The 18,125-nt window shown below is 40.2% G+C and overlaps 2 protein-coding genes across 6 annotated transcripts in view; one reads left to right on the top strand and one right to left on the bottom strand.

Moving 5' to 3' along the window:
• IL37 (interleukin 37) overlaps positions 1 to 18,125 on the top strand; it is a 107,582-nt gene that overhangs the window by 845 nt on the left and 88,612 nt on the right. The gene's annotated exons all lie outside the window — the stretch shown is intronic.
• IL1A (interleukin 1 alpha) lies at positions 8,059 to 17,804 on the bottom strand. Its single transcript, XM_010958978.3, has 7 exons — positions 17,707 to 17,804; positions 17,000 to 17,058; positions 15,968 to 16,016; positions 14,417 to 14,639; positions 12,651 to 12,824; positions 11,255 to 11,376; positions 8,059 to 9,114 (listed from the first exon to the last, which is right to left on the bottom strand). The coding sequence occupies exons 2-7, from the start codon at positions 17,053 to 17,055 to the stop codon at positions 8,917 to 8,919; spliced, it is 822 nt and encodes a 273-aa protein (XP_010957280.1). The 5' UTR covers positions 17,056 to 17,058; positions 17,707 to 17,804; the 3' UTR covers positions 8,059 to 8,916.

The raw sequence follows: 18,125 nt of genomic DNA on the forward strand, positions 1-18,125 counted from the left end.
TACCGTTTTCAGGATGGCTCCTTTTTATTTATTTTTTTATTATTTTTTATGGAGGTGAAGTGGGAGGAAAGGGAGCAGGGCACACCCACTGAAGGAACAGCACAGTCACTGAGGACAAGACAAATTGGTTAGAACCAAGATGGCGGAAGATTTGACTTCCAGTAGACCTTGAGCCTCATGGTGCTCCCACAGGCGCCTTGAGGGTTCCTGGGCTGACCTTAAAAGAATTCAAAAAGTGGGCGGAGGGGGCGATTCCTGGAAAGCCTTGCCCCTTCCCCAAACTAGTTGGAATAATACTTCTACTATTAGCATATGAAATTACCGAGCTTATAAAACCTAAAACTCCAAACCTTGTGGTCTCTATCTGTCTCTGTCTCTTGTCTCTCTGCCTTCTGAGATGGCCCGCACTCTGTCTATGGAGTGTATATCTACTTTTACTTTAAACTAAACACGTTACACCTCTCTACCTATGGAGTATATATCTCCTAGGCTGTTTTCCCTTCTGAGTCTATGGAGTGTGTATCTCTCTAAATAAACTTGCTTTCACTTTACCATGCCTTGCTCTTAATTCTTTCCTATGTAAGGTAAGAACCTATTCTCCCACAACAGAGATACTGGGGAATTGAACCCTCCCCCCGAGAATGGCTCCTTTTTAATGCATGATTTGTGTGTGTGTGTGTGTGTGTGTGTGTGTGTTTGGGGTGGAAGTAATTAGGTTTATTTATTTATTTTTAGAGGAGGTATTGGAGATTGAACCCAGGACCTCCTGCATGCTAAGCATGCACTCTACCACTTGAGCTATACCCTCCCCCCTTTTTAATGTGTGTTTTTGATTACACCTCATCAGCTGGGTGTATGCCTACCCGAGGAAGGGTTAATGGGGGCTGGCCCAGTCCTCCTGAGTCCCTAGACACAGCTCATTCTTCTTCTTTTGGTCCTAATACTTTTTCCTTTGAAGTTTGTCCTGTTTGGGCTATTCCCCAGTTCCATGAAGCGGTCTGGGAAATGCTTTTTGCACCGTGTGTGTTAGGGTTCCTCTTTCCTAGATGCCAGAGAGGTGCAGCTGTGTCTGGGTCCATTTTTGCCAGGTTCGCTTCTACACATGGGCTCTCCAGTGAAGCCACTGGAGCAGCGCTTTGTTCACAAACTGGGTGTGCAGCAGGGGACCACCCTAGGGTTTCTGGATTTACGTATTTTGGCATTTACATTAGTAGTATACAAATATGTTTAAAATAGGACAACTGATAATTGTTTAAATGAAAAATGTGGACTCTATTTACGACTATGAATCCTTGCCTCATAGTTAAATCTAGCAGCTAGGCAAGAGCATGTTTGGTTAATGAGTAAGAAAGGGGCTTGCTACAGTTTCAGAAAAGTGAAGGGAGTTCTGTTGGTCTTTACAGACTCTTAGTAACTGCGTAGGTAACGTTTTTAAAAGTCATCTTGCCTGATCTCCCACCCTGTGCTAGAGTGTTCTTCAGATCCCATGGACATATTACATCTTTGCAGGGATTCTGCTTGTGCCAGAGAACTACCTTCTCTTCCTGTTTTCTGAGAACTCTGGTTATTAGGAAACTTTCTTTAAAATGAGCTCAAATAAACCTCTTGCTCGTCGGTCCTAGTTCTCTGGAGCAACATAGGCCGATTTTGCACTCTTTTCTGCATTCTTTGAATATTTGAAGAGCTATTTTGTAGGACACAAAATATGGGGAAAAAGCTAGGCAGGTTTAACAGTTCTCAACTCATCAAGCAGAGTGTCCTCTGGTCTCCTTGTGGCTTTAATGGCTTCCCATTGCTCTCACAATGTGTGGTTTATGATGGGCTGTTTTCACTTAGCATAATGTTTTCCGGTTCATCCATGTTGTAGCTTGTGTCAGTACTTCATTCCTTTTTATGACTGGATAATAGTCTAATGTATGGATATGCCACATTTTACCTATTCATCTTAGTGGACATTTTGGTTATTTCCACTTTTTGGCTCTTATAAGTAATGCTGCTGTGAACAACCATGTACAAGTTTTTGTGTGGACATATATTTTATATATTTTCAATACTCTTGAGTATTTAACTTAGGAGTGAAATTACTAGGTCATATGGTAACTCTGTTTACCAATTTGAGAAGTTGCCAGACTGTTGAGGGTTCAGTTCCAATTTCTCCATATTCTAAAGACACTTATTAATTATCCATCTTTTTCATTATAACCATCCTGGGAGTGTGAAGTGGTATCTCATTGTGGTTTTTATTTGCATTTCCCTGATGGCTAATGACATTGAACATTTCATGTGTTTATTAGCCATTTGTATATCTTCTTTGGAGAAATATCTATTCAGATTCTTCACTCATTTTTTAATTAGGTCATTTGTCTTTTTATTATTGAGAGTTTTTTTTTTTCAGTGGTGGTCCTAAGGATTGAACCCAGGACCTCCTGCATGGTAAGCATGTGCTCTACCACTGAGCTATACCCAAAGAGGCTCTTGTAGTTAATTCTTAATTATCTTTCAGTCTCAGGCAAGGCATCCCTTTCGCAAGGGAGCTTTCCTGAGTTTCGCTTTGTGATTAGCTTGATTATTTATCTTTCTCTTTGCTAGTCTGTAAGTTTTATGAGAACAGACCAGTATATTTACTTTACCTGGCACCAAATAAGAATTCAATAAATATCTATTGAATGACTGAGTGGAACTTTTGTAAAAGACTTTGACTATAGTAACCACACTATGTAGAAGTAGCTGCAGGTCCACACAGTAATACTATTGGCTGTTCTGGCCCTTATATATCTTGTCTATCACTATATCATTAAAGACTTTGTTAAATGCCATGGTAGAAATCAAAATACAATACATTTGCAGATACTAACTAATATATATATAAAACAGATAAACAACAAGCTCATATTGTATAGCACAGGGAACTATATTCAGTATCTTGTAGTAACTTATGGTGAAAAAGAATATGAAAACAAATATATGTATGTTCAGGTATGACTGAAGCATTATGCTGTACCCCAGAAATTGACACAACATTGTAAACTGACTATACTTCAACAACAAAAAAAAATGTGTGCATATACATACCAAAAAAAATACAACAGAATGTAGAAGTTGGAAAGATATAACATGGCCATGTTGAAGTCACCAAGAATGGCAGACTAGCTGGTCCAGAGACATTACCTGATGGTTTGAAGAATGTATCCCTTCACCTGTGGCCCAGTCTTCAGTTTTGTGGGTTCAGGAACTTGATTTAATTGTTACCCTGATTATGTATTAGTCTCTCAAGGATAAGTAAAAATTACAACAGCTACTCTTAAGTGAATGAGAAAATGAACTGAACATTCTTAATCCTTGGTGATGGGTTCTTTCTGTAGTTTATCTCATTTAAAACAAAAAACCTTTGATGTGATTATTACTAGTTCCATTCTTACAGGTCAGGAAACTGAGATGGAGAGATTAAGAGAAAGTTATAGTCCAAAGATATAGCCCAGAGTTATAAAGTAAATGAGATTTGAATCCAGTACTGATTCCAAAGTCTGTTCTATTTTTCTTTATAGTATTCTAAATTCACAAGAGACCAAATTGTAAGAGAGAGCCAATTTTAATTTACAAGATGGCTAGAATTGCAGAAGACACTTGATACTCGTATCCTCTACCCAGCACATTCTCTTCCTTGAGGCCAATATGCAGGAAACTAGGTTATAATCCCTGAAATTCCCTTGATGAGTTTGAACCACAACAAGAAGAGGTAGCTATCTGATTTAAATGTTTAATGACATTAAGCTACAGTATGCCTGTTGTCACAATAGAGATATACTTGCCAATGACACCAATCGGGGAATCATCCCAGCAGACATGGAAATGAGTTTTGTGGCATGACTTGCTCCTGGGGAGCTCAGGCTTGTGACTGAAACATTTTATTCTGTGTACTCACAAAACATCTGTTGAATAATCTTTTCTAAATTATTGCAGTATGTCACGCTAAGAATGCCTGTTGGTAATTTTCAAAAATCCTTTCTTTTTCCCCTTTAAAAATTTAGTAACAGCATTTCTTTTCACAAGAGGAAGAACTGGTGTCACGAACTAAGATGTAGAAAGAGCTTTGTGGAAGGATATCAGCTCTACTTCTTGGTGGGGGTTGGAGGGGAGTGTTCCTCTGGAAATCAAGGCCTCTCGTCATGGTCCTAGAAGTCAAAGTTGGTTCTGGGGATGCTGAGAGATAAGAGGACAACCCAGGGACAATCTACTCATATTTTCTTTATTCCATAGTCCTCTCTCAGTGGGGTGGAGCATTACAGACCTTTGAAAGAGTGAATCTGGTGGCAAGAACGTGCTTGCCGGGCCCCTCAGCTTCTGTGTGAATGTGAGTGAGTGTATGAATGGGTGGGCTTTGACTGTTTAGCGCCCTATTTCCAAATGGGGCCCATTGGTGTCCCCAGAGCTGTAAGAAGGCCTCTGCTGAGTTGATGGGACTTTTGTGTTCCCTCTTCTTCTAAGCATGAATTGACTTGCCCAAAGAGGAGCCCAATGTTAAAACCATCTTTGACCCTGGGGATGCCTTAATTCAGTGATTCTTAACCAGAGATGAACATGAGAATTGCCTTTGGAGCTTTGAAAAGAAAATAGGATGCTCAAAGCCCCACCCTAGACTGACTGAATCAGAATTCTAGAAGTGAGGCCTGAGCACGTAAACTTGGGAAAAGCTCCAATGTTAGAGAACTCCAGGCACCTCAGAGACCTCAGTTTATTACCGTTCAGGGTTTAGCCTCTTTGTATCTAAGACTGTATAAGATTCCTTTTTGTTTGTCAGTCACTTTGATGGAAAAAGAGGTAAGATATAAGTTTCTAAGTAAAGAGGGCAAAGTTCTTGGCAAGTGAGAGTGGAGCACAGGAAATGGAATGAGGAAGAAAACCAAATAATGCATCTATAGGAAAGAGAAATAACTTTTATAGAGCAGTATAGAAGTTCCTCAAAAAATTAAAAATAGATCTACCATATGATCCAGGATTTCCACTTCTAATTATATACCCAAAGGAAATGAAAACAGAATATTGAAAAGATACCTGCACTCCAAAGTTTATTGCAGCATTATTTACAATGGCCAAGATATGGAAACAATCTAAGTGTTCATCAACAGATGAATGGATAAAGAAAATGTTATATATAAAATGAAATATTGTTTAGTCATGAAAAGGAAGGAAATCCTGCTGTTTCCAACAACATGAATGGATCTTGAGGGCATTATGCTAAGTAAAATAAGCCAAAGAAAGACAAACACTGCGTGCTGTCACTTATATGTGGAATCTAAATAAAAAGTCAAATTCATAAAAATTTTATATAAATTGGTATTTTGCTATGCAACCATACATTCATTTAAAAATTCAGAAAAATACATAACCAGAAAACCTTATAAATCACCCAAGCACTCAGAGATAAGAATTGCTAACATTTTTGTATACAACTTTCCAAATACAAATTTTAGGTATTTTAAATAAAAACAGGATCACACTATAAAAATGTTTGTAACCTATTTTTTATACTCCTCAGTATACTGTCAAGAAAATGAAAATATGCTCACCAAATTACAGATGTCTCAAAACTAAGAGGAAGAGTCAGTGTGTTAAAAAAGAAATCAGAATCCGTCAGAACAATCTAGAAAGATCTGGGGCCAAATTAAGATTAAATTGAACAGGGATATATTTAAAATTTTGAATTTAGGGTGAGTTGCCTACAAACACTATATGAATCATCAACAGTGTCACTTGTTTTCAAAAAGCTAATGTCACTTTCTAACCACAGCATGGTGTCTAAAATAGGAAGGGCGGAAGGACAGGCTTTACTGGGCTCACCATATCTTGAATAGTGTACTCAATTCTGGGTAACAAGTTTTATGAAAGTTGTTGACAAGCCAACATTGGCCAAGACTCAAGAGGACAATTTTGACAAATGTATTTATTTGGTCACAAAACCACCACACAATCAAGGAGTACATATAGACATACAAGCGTACTTTACATCCGTCATAATAATTATTGCTGTCCCAACTATTTCCATTGTCCCCCAAAAGTTCAAGTGTAGGTGTATATAAGCATCAGAGGAATGATTTAATGTGGGTGCGGGTTAGGGAAATATCCTTTCCCTTTTACTTCTATAGCTTGGACTTAAAGGTGATTTGGCTCTACTCTCATCAATTTGGCAACTGATGTGTGAGACTGTATTGAGAAAAATAGACTCCAACAAGTTCAGGGCTAGGATTGTTGAAGCTCATCATGGTGACCTTGTTGTTTAAGCAGTGGGAGGATGGGGAGTGGAGAATACCCTGTTAGAATACCATTTGAGGCCATTTCTAGAATGATTCAATATTTCACTATTAAAGACTGAGCAGATATTATGTTTGAGATTTCTTGAATTGATACTGCTTGCTCAATTGTGTTGCATTTCTCTATTTCTTAAAATATTAAGATACTTAGTCTTATTCCAGCCAGACTTGGGGTATGGAAACCCTAGGAAGTCACAGTGGCTAGAAAGAACGAGGTGAAACAAACAAGAGAGCAGTTTCTTCCTTTTCTCTCCACTTTTCTGTCTGTATTCTGCCGTGCTGTTAGGCTGAGTTTGGCTGTAAGTAACAGCAAACCGAAGGTAAATGACTTAAAATCACCATAATGGTTCTTGTGGTCTTAAAGTCTGGCAGTACGTTCTTAGTGCAACAGTGTCATCAGAGATGCCGATTGATTTCTTCCTTCCATTCTTCGTTCTTCAGCTTGAGGCTTCCCAGTGGTGGCAAGTTGGTTAGCACAGTTCCAAGCTCCACATCCTCACAGAACATGTCTCATGCAGAAAGGATGGAGGAAAAAAAGACTTTCTACTACGTGGCTCTATCTTTTATCTGGGTAGAAAATCTTTCTCAGCAGTTGCCCCCAACTGACTGACATCTCATTAGACAGGACTAACTCAGCATGAGTCAGTCATGTGAGGACAGAATAATAGTGATTGGCTTAGACCAACTGGATTCATTCTTTGGGTCAAGACATATGTCCTTCTGAATGAAGTCAGAGTTCTGCCACTAAGAAAGATGGGGAGACAGTGATTGCATGGGCAACCATTAGGGTTCATCATATGCTTCTCTTCTCTCTCTGATGTTACTGTTAGGATTTTACCTACTATAAACCTGCCCATGTCTCCCAAATCTGTCTCTAGTTATAACATCTGTTGAATTCCAGACGCATCATCATCTGCCCAGATATATCTGCACCTGAGTGTCCCGCCAGGAGCTCAAATTACATGTCTACAACAGTGCTCATATACCACATCCTGGAATGTAGAAGAACTCCATATTTCTACCAAAAATACTGATTAAGACACCACCACTCACCCACACTCCAGTAGCGGGAAACTGACAGTCATCTCTGCTCCTTCCCCATGATTTTCCACATCTAATTCCAAATTCTCTCGATCTTAACTTTTTCCAACTTAGCATACTTTGTATCTTGCTTTCCAAATGGATCACTAGTTTTTAATGTGGCTCTGAATGTGTGAGTTAGTATGGATATGTGAATATATGTGTTGTACGTGTGTTATATGAGCTTTAAATGAACCTGGGAATATTATCATTCTTAATGCCTTTTATGCATACTGGCAGGTTAACAAAGGGGAGAGGAAAACCATAAAATCTTGGTTTTGTAAAGTAACACTAAGTATAGTTATTTATGTGAATTTTTATCATTTATTCCTAATTACCATGCAGTAAAATAATGATTAAGACAACAAGTAATTATGTGTCAGATTTACTTTTTTTGGTAGGTTTTAACTCAATTATGATTGATAGTAATGTAGCAATCCTCATTGTTGGTAGTAATGTAACACTATGATTTGATCACAACTTTTAGAACCTTGAAGGAACAATTGCTTATGTCCCAGAAAAGAAAGTTTAGAGAACAGTTGTCCTGTAGTTGCCAAAGTTAATTTCATCCCATTTGAGCCAGTAGGACTGGGTAGTAGGTGAAACTGAATGGCACAAGAATGCCAAAGCAAGTTTAAAGGCAGAGGAATGAAAGATTTTGACCGATCAGTTCAAACAAACAAGATAATTAATATAAATTTATTATCATAATTACAGGGCTCTGAGGTAGCAGAATACAGAGGTTCACAACTTGGACCAAAGTGCCTTAGTAACTCAGACTCTCTCAGCCTGGAAAACGCTGTCTACTATTGCTGAAATCACACTCAGAGAAGACAAGGAATTGCCATAAATATAATAATATCTTATAATTATCTTAGAAATAATATTTATAAATATATATATGTATATAAATAATAACTTAAAATAACATTTCCTGCTTTGCCTTCTTCCTGAGCTCAGCTTCAAGAAGCATTTTGCTAAAACAGCTCATTGATTGGCATAGAACACTGTTGGGGCAGGAAGGATATAGGTACCATCCCCTCCATTTTGAAGATGATCAGACTGAGGTCCCAGAAACTTAGAGTATTGGATACCGGGTCCATCAGTGATTTAAAAGCAGAAGGTGAACAGTTGAAATGAAATACCAGGTCCATGGCTTCTCATTCCAGCTGCTATTGTGGGTATTTCTTAGTATTCTTATGCTTTAGTTAACTCAGCTATAATATGGGTAGAGCCTTTTTGGTAGCCATAGTCAGTTGCCCTGGTCCACCCAAGATCTTTATGCAGAATAATAATTAAAATGATTGGTAGTTTGCAAAGTATAGGGTGTTCTTTAAATAACAAGCAATATTAGATGTCAGTGTTGATTCTGCTAGACTTGGCTCTCTCTCTTACATAGAGAGTAAGCATTCCTTTAGAACTACAAAGGGCACCTGCTGAGCAAGTGACTAAGAGTGAAGGATTTGACTCCTTCATGTACATGGTACATACGGACTGTCAACACTTCACAAGTACGTAGCCTCCAGAATCAAGACTGGTTTTCCAGTATCTGAAAGTCGGTGATCGAGGGCAGCCCCTTTGCCATGTGCACTAGTTCTTCTTGCTTTGTGGCAATAAACAATTTTGGATGGGCAGCTGATTTGAAGTAGTCCTTACTGCCATGCTTTTCCCAGAAGAAGAGGAGATTGGTCTCATCTGTGATGGTTTTGGGTGTCTCAGGCATCTCCTAAGGATAAGTAGAACAAAGATCTGTTAGAGAACAAGAAGATGCTAAAAAAAGAACTGATGCTCAATCCCTTGGCATTTGGCCTTTGTGAGAAACGTAGCACTCCAGGCCTATGACACTGTAACATGATGATATACGTTCTTCATTCATCTGTTCATTCAGAAAGCAATTATTACATGCCTATTAGATGTATGGCCCTGTCTATTCATAATAATTGATTTCCTTACTTAACTGGAGAGAAATTCAATTTCATCATGAGGATTGCCAAAGACATTAGTGTCTCCCTGCATCCTGGCAGGTAGAGCAAACACCATTCGTGTCCTGCCTCCAACATAGACATAAAGCATTTTGCATCAAATCTGAATCTGGTGACTCTGAGACCTTATAGCATTTTGGCCTCTAAGTGTGAAAATCATATTTCAGGAAAGTATTTGAGAATTTAGAGATGTTTATCCTGTATTTGAGTCAACAATTGAAGGTTAAAAAACCTAGCACACACAGCTTCCCAGGCATATCAGCAGCTGAATCCTTTTAATACAATTTTTTGACAATTGTGACCTCTTTTGACCATACTCCTTTTGGTGAGTGTGAAAAAAATCTAACAGCACTTTCATGGAAAAACAAAATTCAAATTCCAATTTGAGATGCTTTTTCTCTGCTCTTAAAAGCTAAAACAACTAAATATCCTTTTGAGGTTTCCTTGGAGTTTTCAGTGTCGCCAAGGATTTTATTTCCCAAACCCAGTTCTCTTTTAGTTTTCCCCGTCTCAGTAAGTGGAGTTTCCCCTCTTCCTCCTGCTGGTTCTATCTCCAAAATACAACCAGATTCTGTCTACTTCTTCCCGCCTGTCTCACCACTCCCCACCCCCAGACGTTATTATAACCGCCTAATTGAGCTCTCTGCTTTCTCTATTGCCTCCTTTCTAATCTGTTCTCCATATTAGAAAATATAAGTAACATCAGACACTTCCTTGTTTGAAGCCCTTTAAGGGCTTTTCATTGTCCCTCAAATGAAATCCAAATGCAAGGCTCTGCAAACACCAGCCTCCACTTATCTCTCCTTTTTCTTGGAGTACCCCAGCTCCCTGGGTGTCCTTTCTGATCTCTGTAAGCTCTTGAAGCCCTAGGACCAGGTGCACTCAGATCCCTCTGTTTGGAGGGCCCACCCCACTCACCCCTTGATGGCATGCTCCCTCCCATCAAGCAGCTCTCATCTCACAGGGAGCCCGAGCTAAAGAGCACGCTCCCAATTTCTCCATCTCAGCACCCTGTTCATTGACTTGCAGCGTCTTGTGATTTTTGCCGGTTGTTTGGCTTGCCTATTGTCTGTGCCCCCTCAGAAGACTGAGTTCTATAAGGCATTGGCTCACCGCTGTCTACAGAGCTGTTGGCACTCTGCTTGAAAAACAGAAGGCGCTCAGTAAATAGCGTCTGATGAATGAATTCATGAATGAAGTTACTGCTCTACTCTATAGACATCACTTTATTCTCACTTGATCCAGGTAGAAAAAAACAATGTATTCAAATAAATCCTAGTTGGGTGGGAGTAGGGGTTGGATTATACATTTACTGAGAACGAATCACCTGTTTATCAGTGGGGAGAACACCTAAAGCTATGGTGGGCATGAGTGTGTGTGTGTCTGTATATTTGGACAGGAAGGTGATAGTGAAGATGGGGTGGAGATGAGGATAAAATTGGCACCAGTAAAGAGAGAGAAGCACTGAAGTCAGAAGGCCAGGGTTTGCGTCCTGGCTCCCAGCCTTTTGCTTTGTACTTATTGGCAGGCGATTAGTCCTCTCTGATCTCAGTGGCTCATTGGAGTTTCTTGGAGGCAGGCCCCACTGTCCTGATGCCTACTATCACTTAGGGCAGATAGTAGATATCAGTGAAGATCAAAGATAAATGGAATCAGTTGATGCCCGGGGATGGGAGGTGAACAGGATCAGGTAGGGAAGGAGAAAGATGGAAAAAGGCCTCTGGGGATGGATGAGAAGTCGGATGGGAAAGCAGCTGGGCAGGTGGGATGGTGGTAGAAAGAGAAGAGGGTGGTGCCACCCCTCTGGGGGTGTCTGCCTGCTGGGATCACCTGCAAACGTATGGGCTGTAAGTGAAGGTGAGCTGGAGACTGAGAGCAACTGACCTTCAGCAACACAGGTTCGTCTTCATTTTGAGCACTCACAAACAGCCGTGTTTTTGAGATTCTTAGAGTCACAGGAAGTTGAGAATCCTCTTCTGATGTATAAGCACCCATGTCAAATTTCACTGGCAAAGAGAAATGCCAAAAAAGAGAGTAAATCCATTGTATTTCAATAATATCAAGTGTTTATGAAAATGGGGTGTGTGTGTGTGTGTGTGTGCGCGCGCGCGCGTGTGCATGTGTGTGTGTGTGTGTGTGTGTGTGTGTGTAGTTACTTCCCCAAGTATGGTGTAAGTACCTAAAGGTCAGGAATGGAATTTACGCATCTTTATATCCTTCACAATGTCTGCCATATTTACTGGGCAGGTAAATACTTGGTTAATGACTTTAGAATTTTCTATGTTGAATGAATGCTTGGGGGCTGAGTGTTTATTGAATCTCTTGTGATTACATTAGTGGGATAAGACCCTGGAATTTGTGAGGTTATGAGTAAAATGGAGGGGTTTAAGGAAGCTGAAACACTCATATGCTGCTAATGATAGTACAGAGTAGTTCACTTTTCCGTAGCAAACGAAGCTTATTAAGAGCTGTAAGGTTATTTATGCTCAGGAATTTAGCATTTGGGATCTGCGTCAAAGAAATAACCTTATAGGGAAGAAAAGAATTTATACAAAGACATTCGCAACTGAGTTATTTAGAGCAAACCCAAGGGACCCACACAGCAACATGACTGCATATTCTAGTGCCACTGCAAATGGCAAACACACAGGCCTTGTCAATACGTGGGAAAACTGTGAACTAATCTGAAGTAGGGAAATAGAACACAAAATAACTTGTAAATGTCATAGAATGGAAAGCATGTTGGCTGGAGTATGTCCAATCAAAAAGAGCCCTGTGTGATACACTTTCTTGGACCCTAAATTTCATTCTTCAGGACATATTTGCAGCTGATTGGCTGTTTTGCCTCACAATTATGTCATCAAAGATAGTGATTCTTTCTAGTTTGGTGTTGTCTGTAAGTTTGAGCAGCAGGCTTTCCAGTGGAGAGTGATTGCCCCTCGTTGGCTTCTGAGTAAATTCTGGGTAAGTCAATATTTCTGAGACTCTGTTTCCTTATCTCTAAAATTAAGGATAAGAATATCTCAGAGAACCAAAGGAGGTAGGATCTCAGGAGGCTTTACACTGTGCTGAGTGCTTTCCAAGCTAGGACACTTCTCTCCTGTGGAGCCTCCAGGTTTTGGCTGAAGCTCCTGTCCTTCATCGGGGGTGATGTGCTTCATCCTCTTCTAGAAGGACTGTGCAAAGCCAGGAACCTAGAGAGGATTATTCTTTGCAAGCAGGACGCTTAAAAGAAACACAGAAATAAAGGGAGGGGAGGGTGACAGAGTTGTCCACTTACCTGCGTCGTCCAGGTTGTTTAACACGGCAGCCATGAGGTATTGACCTGACGGGTCTCGAATTATACTTCGATTGAGGGCGTCATTCAGGATGCACTGGTGGTTGACGATCCTCATATAGTTGTATTTCACGTTGCTCTGCAGGTTGTAAGGTACTGATCTGGGCTTGATAATTTCTAAAACCATGATCACAAGCTCAGATGAATGTCTAGGTACAAACACAGCTGATATGTCTGCTCTAATACAAGCACAGAAAGTAGCTATAGGAGGACATGAGGACTGTCCCAATGTAGGAGAGGAAACAGAGAGAAGTGAAGTCACCCAGTCAGCAGAATTGGTTCTAGGATTATTGTGGTTACTTATTTGTTTCTTTTGAAACTTTGCTTCTTCAGGCAATAGTTTTTTTGGTTTGTTTTTGTTTTGTTTTAAATTTAAGAGATTACTTGTGCAACTTTCTCATTTTTGGTTGTTTGGAGGTTTGTAAGTAACCAGGAAGACTCCTCATGTTCCCCATCTATATTTTCAAATGAATGTACTCTGAGAAAAAAAGGAATCCACTAGGAATTATAGATGCCACTTGAGGTGGAAGTCTACCATCTCTCTGAACGGGGGTGTGCATCAATAGCTTCGTAAATCCTCATGGCTCTGAGTAATTCTACTTCCAGGAATCTTTTATTCTAAAGAAGTAAATGGTGATAGAAATGAAGGTTTACTGATGCAGATATTCATTGTCACATTACTTATAATGGTGAAAGATTGGCATTCTAAAATGCCCTTTATTTATTGCTAAATGAAAAAGCTAGATACAAAATTGTATACAGTTGACCCTAATAATATATTCAACATGTTTGTTCATGTGTGTGTATGTATACAGAAAAGACTTTCAGGAAAGTACCATAGTGCTGGCAGTGGTAAACTGAGTGGTAGTATGAGTGATTTCAAATTTTCTTTCTTCTATTTTCTTCTATTTTCCAATTTTCTAGGAGAACATATATTAATGTTTAGTTGTTATCTTAAAAATATTGGGCTTGTATTTCATGTAGAGGCTTGTACATTAAAGGCATCAGATATAAATCATGATTTCTGTAGTCAGATGGAACTGATTTGGTTTGAGGCTCTGCCACTTACATGCTGAGATTTTGGGCAGGTCACTATCTCCCTGAGCTTAGTTCCCTCATGTGTAAAATAAGGCTGTAGGGTTGTTGTGATGGTTAGAGATAATGCAGCCAATTAATAAGTTAGCAGTGTTGGTAGTATTAACAAAAGTAGTAGTAGTAATAATAATAATTACTACCATTTATTAGGTATTTTCTATGTGCCAGGCATTATTCTGGTCCAGAAGCTTGTGAGTACTGAGTTAATCTTCACAAGAAGTAGGGGCTCTGATTATCTCCATTTGACAGCAGGGGAAGCAGAAGCACAGAAAGGTTAAGTAACTTGCCCAAGGAGGCATAATTGGTATGTGGAGGAGCATAGCTTATAAGTGGTCACCTGCTAGCAGTGTATAACTGCTTTCGGTCAAAATGCTGAAAGTCACATGACCTTAACAATATGGCCCCGACGTGAGCCTGTGAGCAAGTGTGCTAGGCTCAGGCCACTGCTGCCCTATCCCTGCTGGAGAAGGATAAAATTTAATTTTCCTTTCTTATAGTTAGTTACCAGACTGATGGCTGGTTGCCTTCTTGTTACTCTGATTCTGTTTTCCCCTGGACTATGCTGTCCTCATTTGCATGGAAAACAATGGATATTATTGCACATGACCCCTTACCTTCTTCTGTGTCATTGGCAATGGCTTCTAGGTCATCATTGGTGATGAACTGATTTAAGCTCAGCCGTCTCTTCTTCAGAATCTTTCCATTGCTTGCCACCATCACCACACTCTCCTTGAAGGTAAGCTTGGATGTCTTAGAGGTTTCAGAGGTACTCAGAGACATCAGTTTGTCCATGCAGTCCTCTTGAAGTGGCTCATAGCTTGCATCATAGAAGGACTTCTGTGAGGAAGGAAAATGGAAACTGAGAGGCTGTCCATAGCCATGGAATAAGACTCCTTTATCGAGGGGGCTTTATTCAGTAGACTTAGAGAGAACGACGTCCATTTTGGTCTTGGGTAACCCACGTTTCACCAGTCTTCCCCCACCATCTCTCCTTCTCTCTTTCTTCTTTCTCTGCCCCCTGCCCTTCCTCCCCTACTTCCTCCCATCCTCCCTTCAGGATTTGCCTGAAAGGATGTGATGTCTTGGAAAGTCTTTGTCATCCATCTGGAGACTCAAAAATGAGATGTTGTTATACTTAGTGAAGTAAATCAGAAAAAGACAAATACTATATGATATCCCTTATATGTAGAACCTAAAAAATAATACAAATGAATCTATATAAAAAACAGAAATAGACTCAGACATAAGAAACAAATTTATGGTTACCAAGGGGAAGAAGGAGTGGGGAAGGGATGAATTAGGGGTATGGGATAAACAGATACAAACTACTATGTGTGAAATAGATAAGCAACAAGGATTTACTGTATAGCACAGGAAATTCTATTCATTATCTTGTAACAATCTGTAATGGAATATAATCAGAAAAAACCCTGAATCACTATGCTCTACACCGGAAACTAATACAATATAGTAAATCAATCATACTTCAGTTTCAAAAACTGAGATGTCATGGAAGAGGTCTACAGGTGATCTTAGTGGTAACCTTCCAGTTAGTTCCCACTCCGGAGGTTAAACATCTGCGTGACAATGCTCAACTATTTTAGAACAACTCCTCCGGGAATAGCTTTTAGAGGCAGTGCCAGTGTGCATACTGCCTATTTGTGGTCTAACAGCAAAGTAACACAGCACGGTGAGTGGCTGCAGATTTCTCACGTTCAGCTGGCCCGCTTCCTCCACCTCAGCTTCGTGGGATATTACGTCCGGGGAGCTATCTCTAATCTCTGGAGCTGGTGTTGGAGAGGACCACAGTTTTGACCACAAATTATCACTTTAGGAGACAGACCTCTGGTTAGGTGGCCCGAAGGGGCTGTCCCAGGATGGCATAACTACCATTCTGATTAAAAGCTGACCTAGGAGCCTCCATCCGTGAGGTTTCAGGATAGTTCTGCTCTGTTTTGGGAATATCTGGTGAGCATGAAGAATGCCATCAAGTGTCAGTGCAGAGAGGCAGCTGGTCTCATTTGTAAGGAAGAAATGCATGTCTCTGGCCTTCTAGCGAGGGTAAGACCAGAGCATCTAGGATTCAAGCCCGTGCTCTTCTCTTTTGGTGGAGAAAATACTGCATAAGCATAGCAAATCCATAAGAATTACAATCATTTGCTTACCTGATTCAGAGAGAGATGGTCAATTTCAGAACCGTATTCTTCATTTTCACTGTTAAATAAAACAATGAGGATATAATTCTGTTTGTTTTATCACTACAGTCACTGGGAAACCTATGTTAATAAGCACATTAGCTTTGGGTAACACGCACACACATGCACATGGCCATTAATTACTGTCATCTTTGAAAATTAAGGGTGTCTATACATACACATACATACAGTAATCTGTCCCTGATAATTTGGGATTAGTAGTCATCAGGCCAGGCCTTGAACTTTACCTGTGCTCTATCTGTAAAAATGAGGCTTGGCTAACCAATTGAAGAGTTGTAATTGAATTTCAAGGGAAAATTTTAAACTCCTCAAGAGAGAAGAAAGTTGTTCGAAGCACCTCATTTTAATTTTAACCAAATAGGTTACATGTTACAGCTTGCCTTCATGTATTCACTAAAACAGATTTAATCATGTATACTTTGCAAAATATCCAGGCAACATTTCCATAGTCTATTTTGTGTCACTTTATCTTAATAGGTAATGGGAACACCAATGTTTGTTTAAGGTATTCTACAATTTTAACTTTTTATTCATTTACCTGTGTCCTATGAAGGAGGTGTGACTGTGTATGTTTCATGTGCTCAAATTGCTGTGAAACCATTTCCTATTCCAGACTGAGATCGAGAAGTTTTCCTGAGAAAGGTTTTTCTCTCCGACAGTTCATTAAAACCCATTACTGTATCAGGGTCTGTGAACCCCACTGAGGCTGTGTCTAAGTCAATGCTGAAAACCGCTAGGACTCAGCAGACCTGAACAATAAGCTTTCTAAAATGGCTGTCTCCCCATCCTCTTCATCTCAGTTTCCATGCTGGATGCTTAGGTCCCCTGGGTCTTCGCTCAGCCTGTGCTCACTGCAGAGGTGGGGCACCCCTGTGCATCCTCTGCTAGTCTGGCCCCATTCAGGGTACCGTAATCCCAGCTGGGTTCCAATGTGCCTTGCTCCCCTCCTTGAAATCACAAGAGAAAAAATCTCTTTCCTACCTGTAACAGTTCTTCAGGTCTTCAAAGAGGTCGGGGACTTTGGCCATCTTCTGCATATTCTGCAACAGAGAACACCGGTAGCTGTCAGCCCAGCCTGCCTCTGAACCAGATGCCTGCAAGGGGAACCATCCCTGCTCTGTGCTTCTTGAGAAACTTAATGAATGACTTAGCTCACACTCAGCATTTTCCCCGTTCTTCTTTTCACCCCCTTGAATTATTTGCGTATATTTTTGCCTCCTCTACTAGATTGTAAACTTCTAATAGAATCTTGGTATCCCTCATGTGCCCAGCCTGATGCACGGCTCACAGTAGGCATTCAATGAACGTCTGGACGTGTGAAAACAAAGCAAAACAAAACACCCCGACAAGAATGAGATATTTACACAGATATGAGAGCGAGAGACAGAGTTAGAAATTCGCAGCCTTCTCCTAGTAAGTTCTGGTAGAAGAAGTTCCCTCCAAGGGGATGCTCGGCTGTACCCCTCTGTGCCCTCAGCTGAAACCAGCTCCTCTGTCCCTCAGTTTCCCACCAGCAGAGGGAATCATTTTCTGAAATCTGACTGTGATTCTAACTCACACACCAAACCACGGAAGGGCTGGAAAACGAAGGAAGAGGCTTTAACTTCAGAGAAGGCAGTTTGAGAGATAAAGGCCAAGGAGAAAAACAAGAAATACTTTAAAAGCCAAAGATGTGATAAGGACGATACCTCTGCCGACTCGAGCGACAATGAAATGACTCGCTCGTCTCTCTGGAAACTGTGGCCCGAGTCAGGCTCCTTTGCCTTTTGTTGGCTGTGGAGTAGGCGTGGCCATGATTGCATCACTGGGAATTTACAGGGAAAGATTCTGGGGTGGTTTTTTTTTTTTTTTAATTTTTAAAAATTGAAATATAGTTGACTTACAATATCATGTCAGTTTCTGTGTACAGCATAGTGATTCAGTTACACACATATATATTCTTTTACATATTCTTTTTCATCATAGGTTATTGCAAGACATTGAATATAGTTCCCTGTGCTGTGCAGTAGGACCTTGTTGTTTATCTATTCTATATATAGTAGTTTGTATTTGCCAATCCCAAACTCCCAAATTGATCCCTCCACCCACCTCCGTTTTGTATTTTTTA

This window comes from Camelus bactrianus, chromosome 28, assembly GCF_048773025.1.
Source record: "Camelus bactrianus isolate YW-2024 breed Bactrian camel chromosome 28, ASM4877302v1, whole genome shotgun sequence".
NCBI classification, from domain to species: Eukaryota; Metazoa; Chordata; class Mammalia; order Artiodactyla; family Camelidae; genus Camelus; species Camelus bactrianus.

Excerpts from the sequence above, each read along its gene's own strand:
- IL1A (XM_010958978.3), bottom strand. The coding sequence starts at position 17,055 with ATGCAGAAGATGGCCAAAGTCCCCGACCTCTTTGAAGACCTGAAGAAC. Across the intron at positions 14,640-15,967 it reads ACCATCTCTCTCTGAATCAG|AAGTCCTTCTATGATGCAAG; the intron begins GTAAGCAAATGA and ends CCTTCCTCACAG. Across the intron at positions 11,377-12,650 it reads AAACAACCTGGACGACGCAG|TGAAATTTGACATGGGTGCT; the intron begins GTAAGTGGACAA and ends TCTCTTTGCCAG.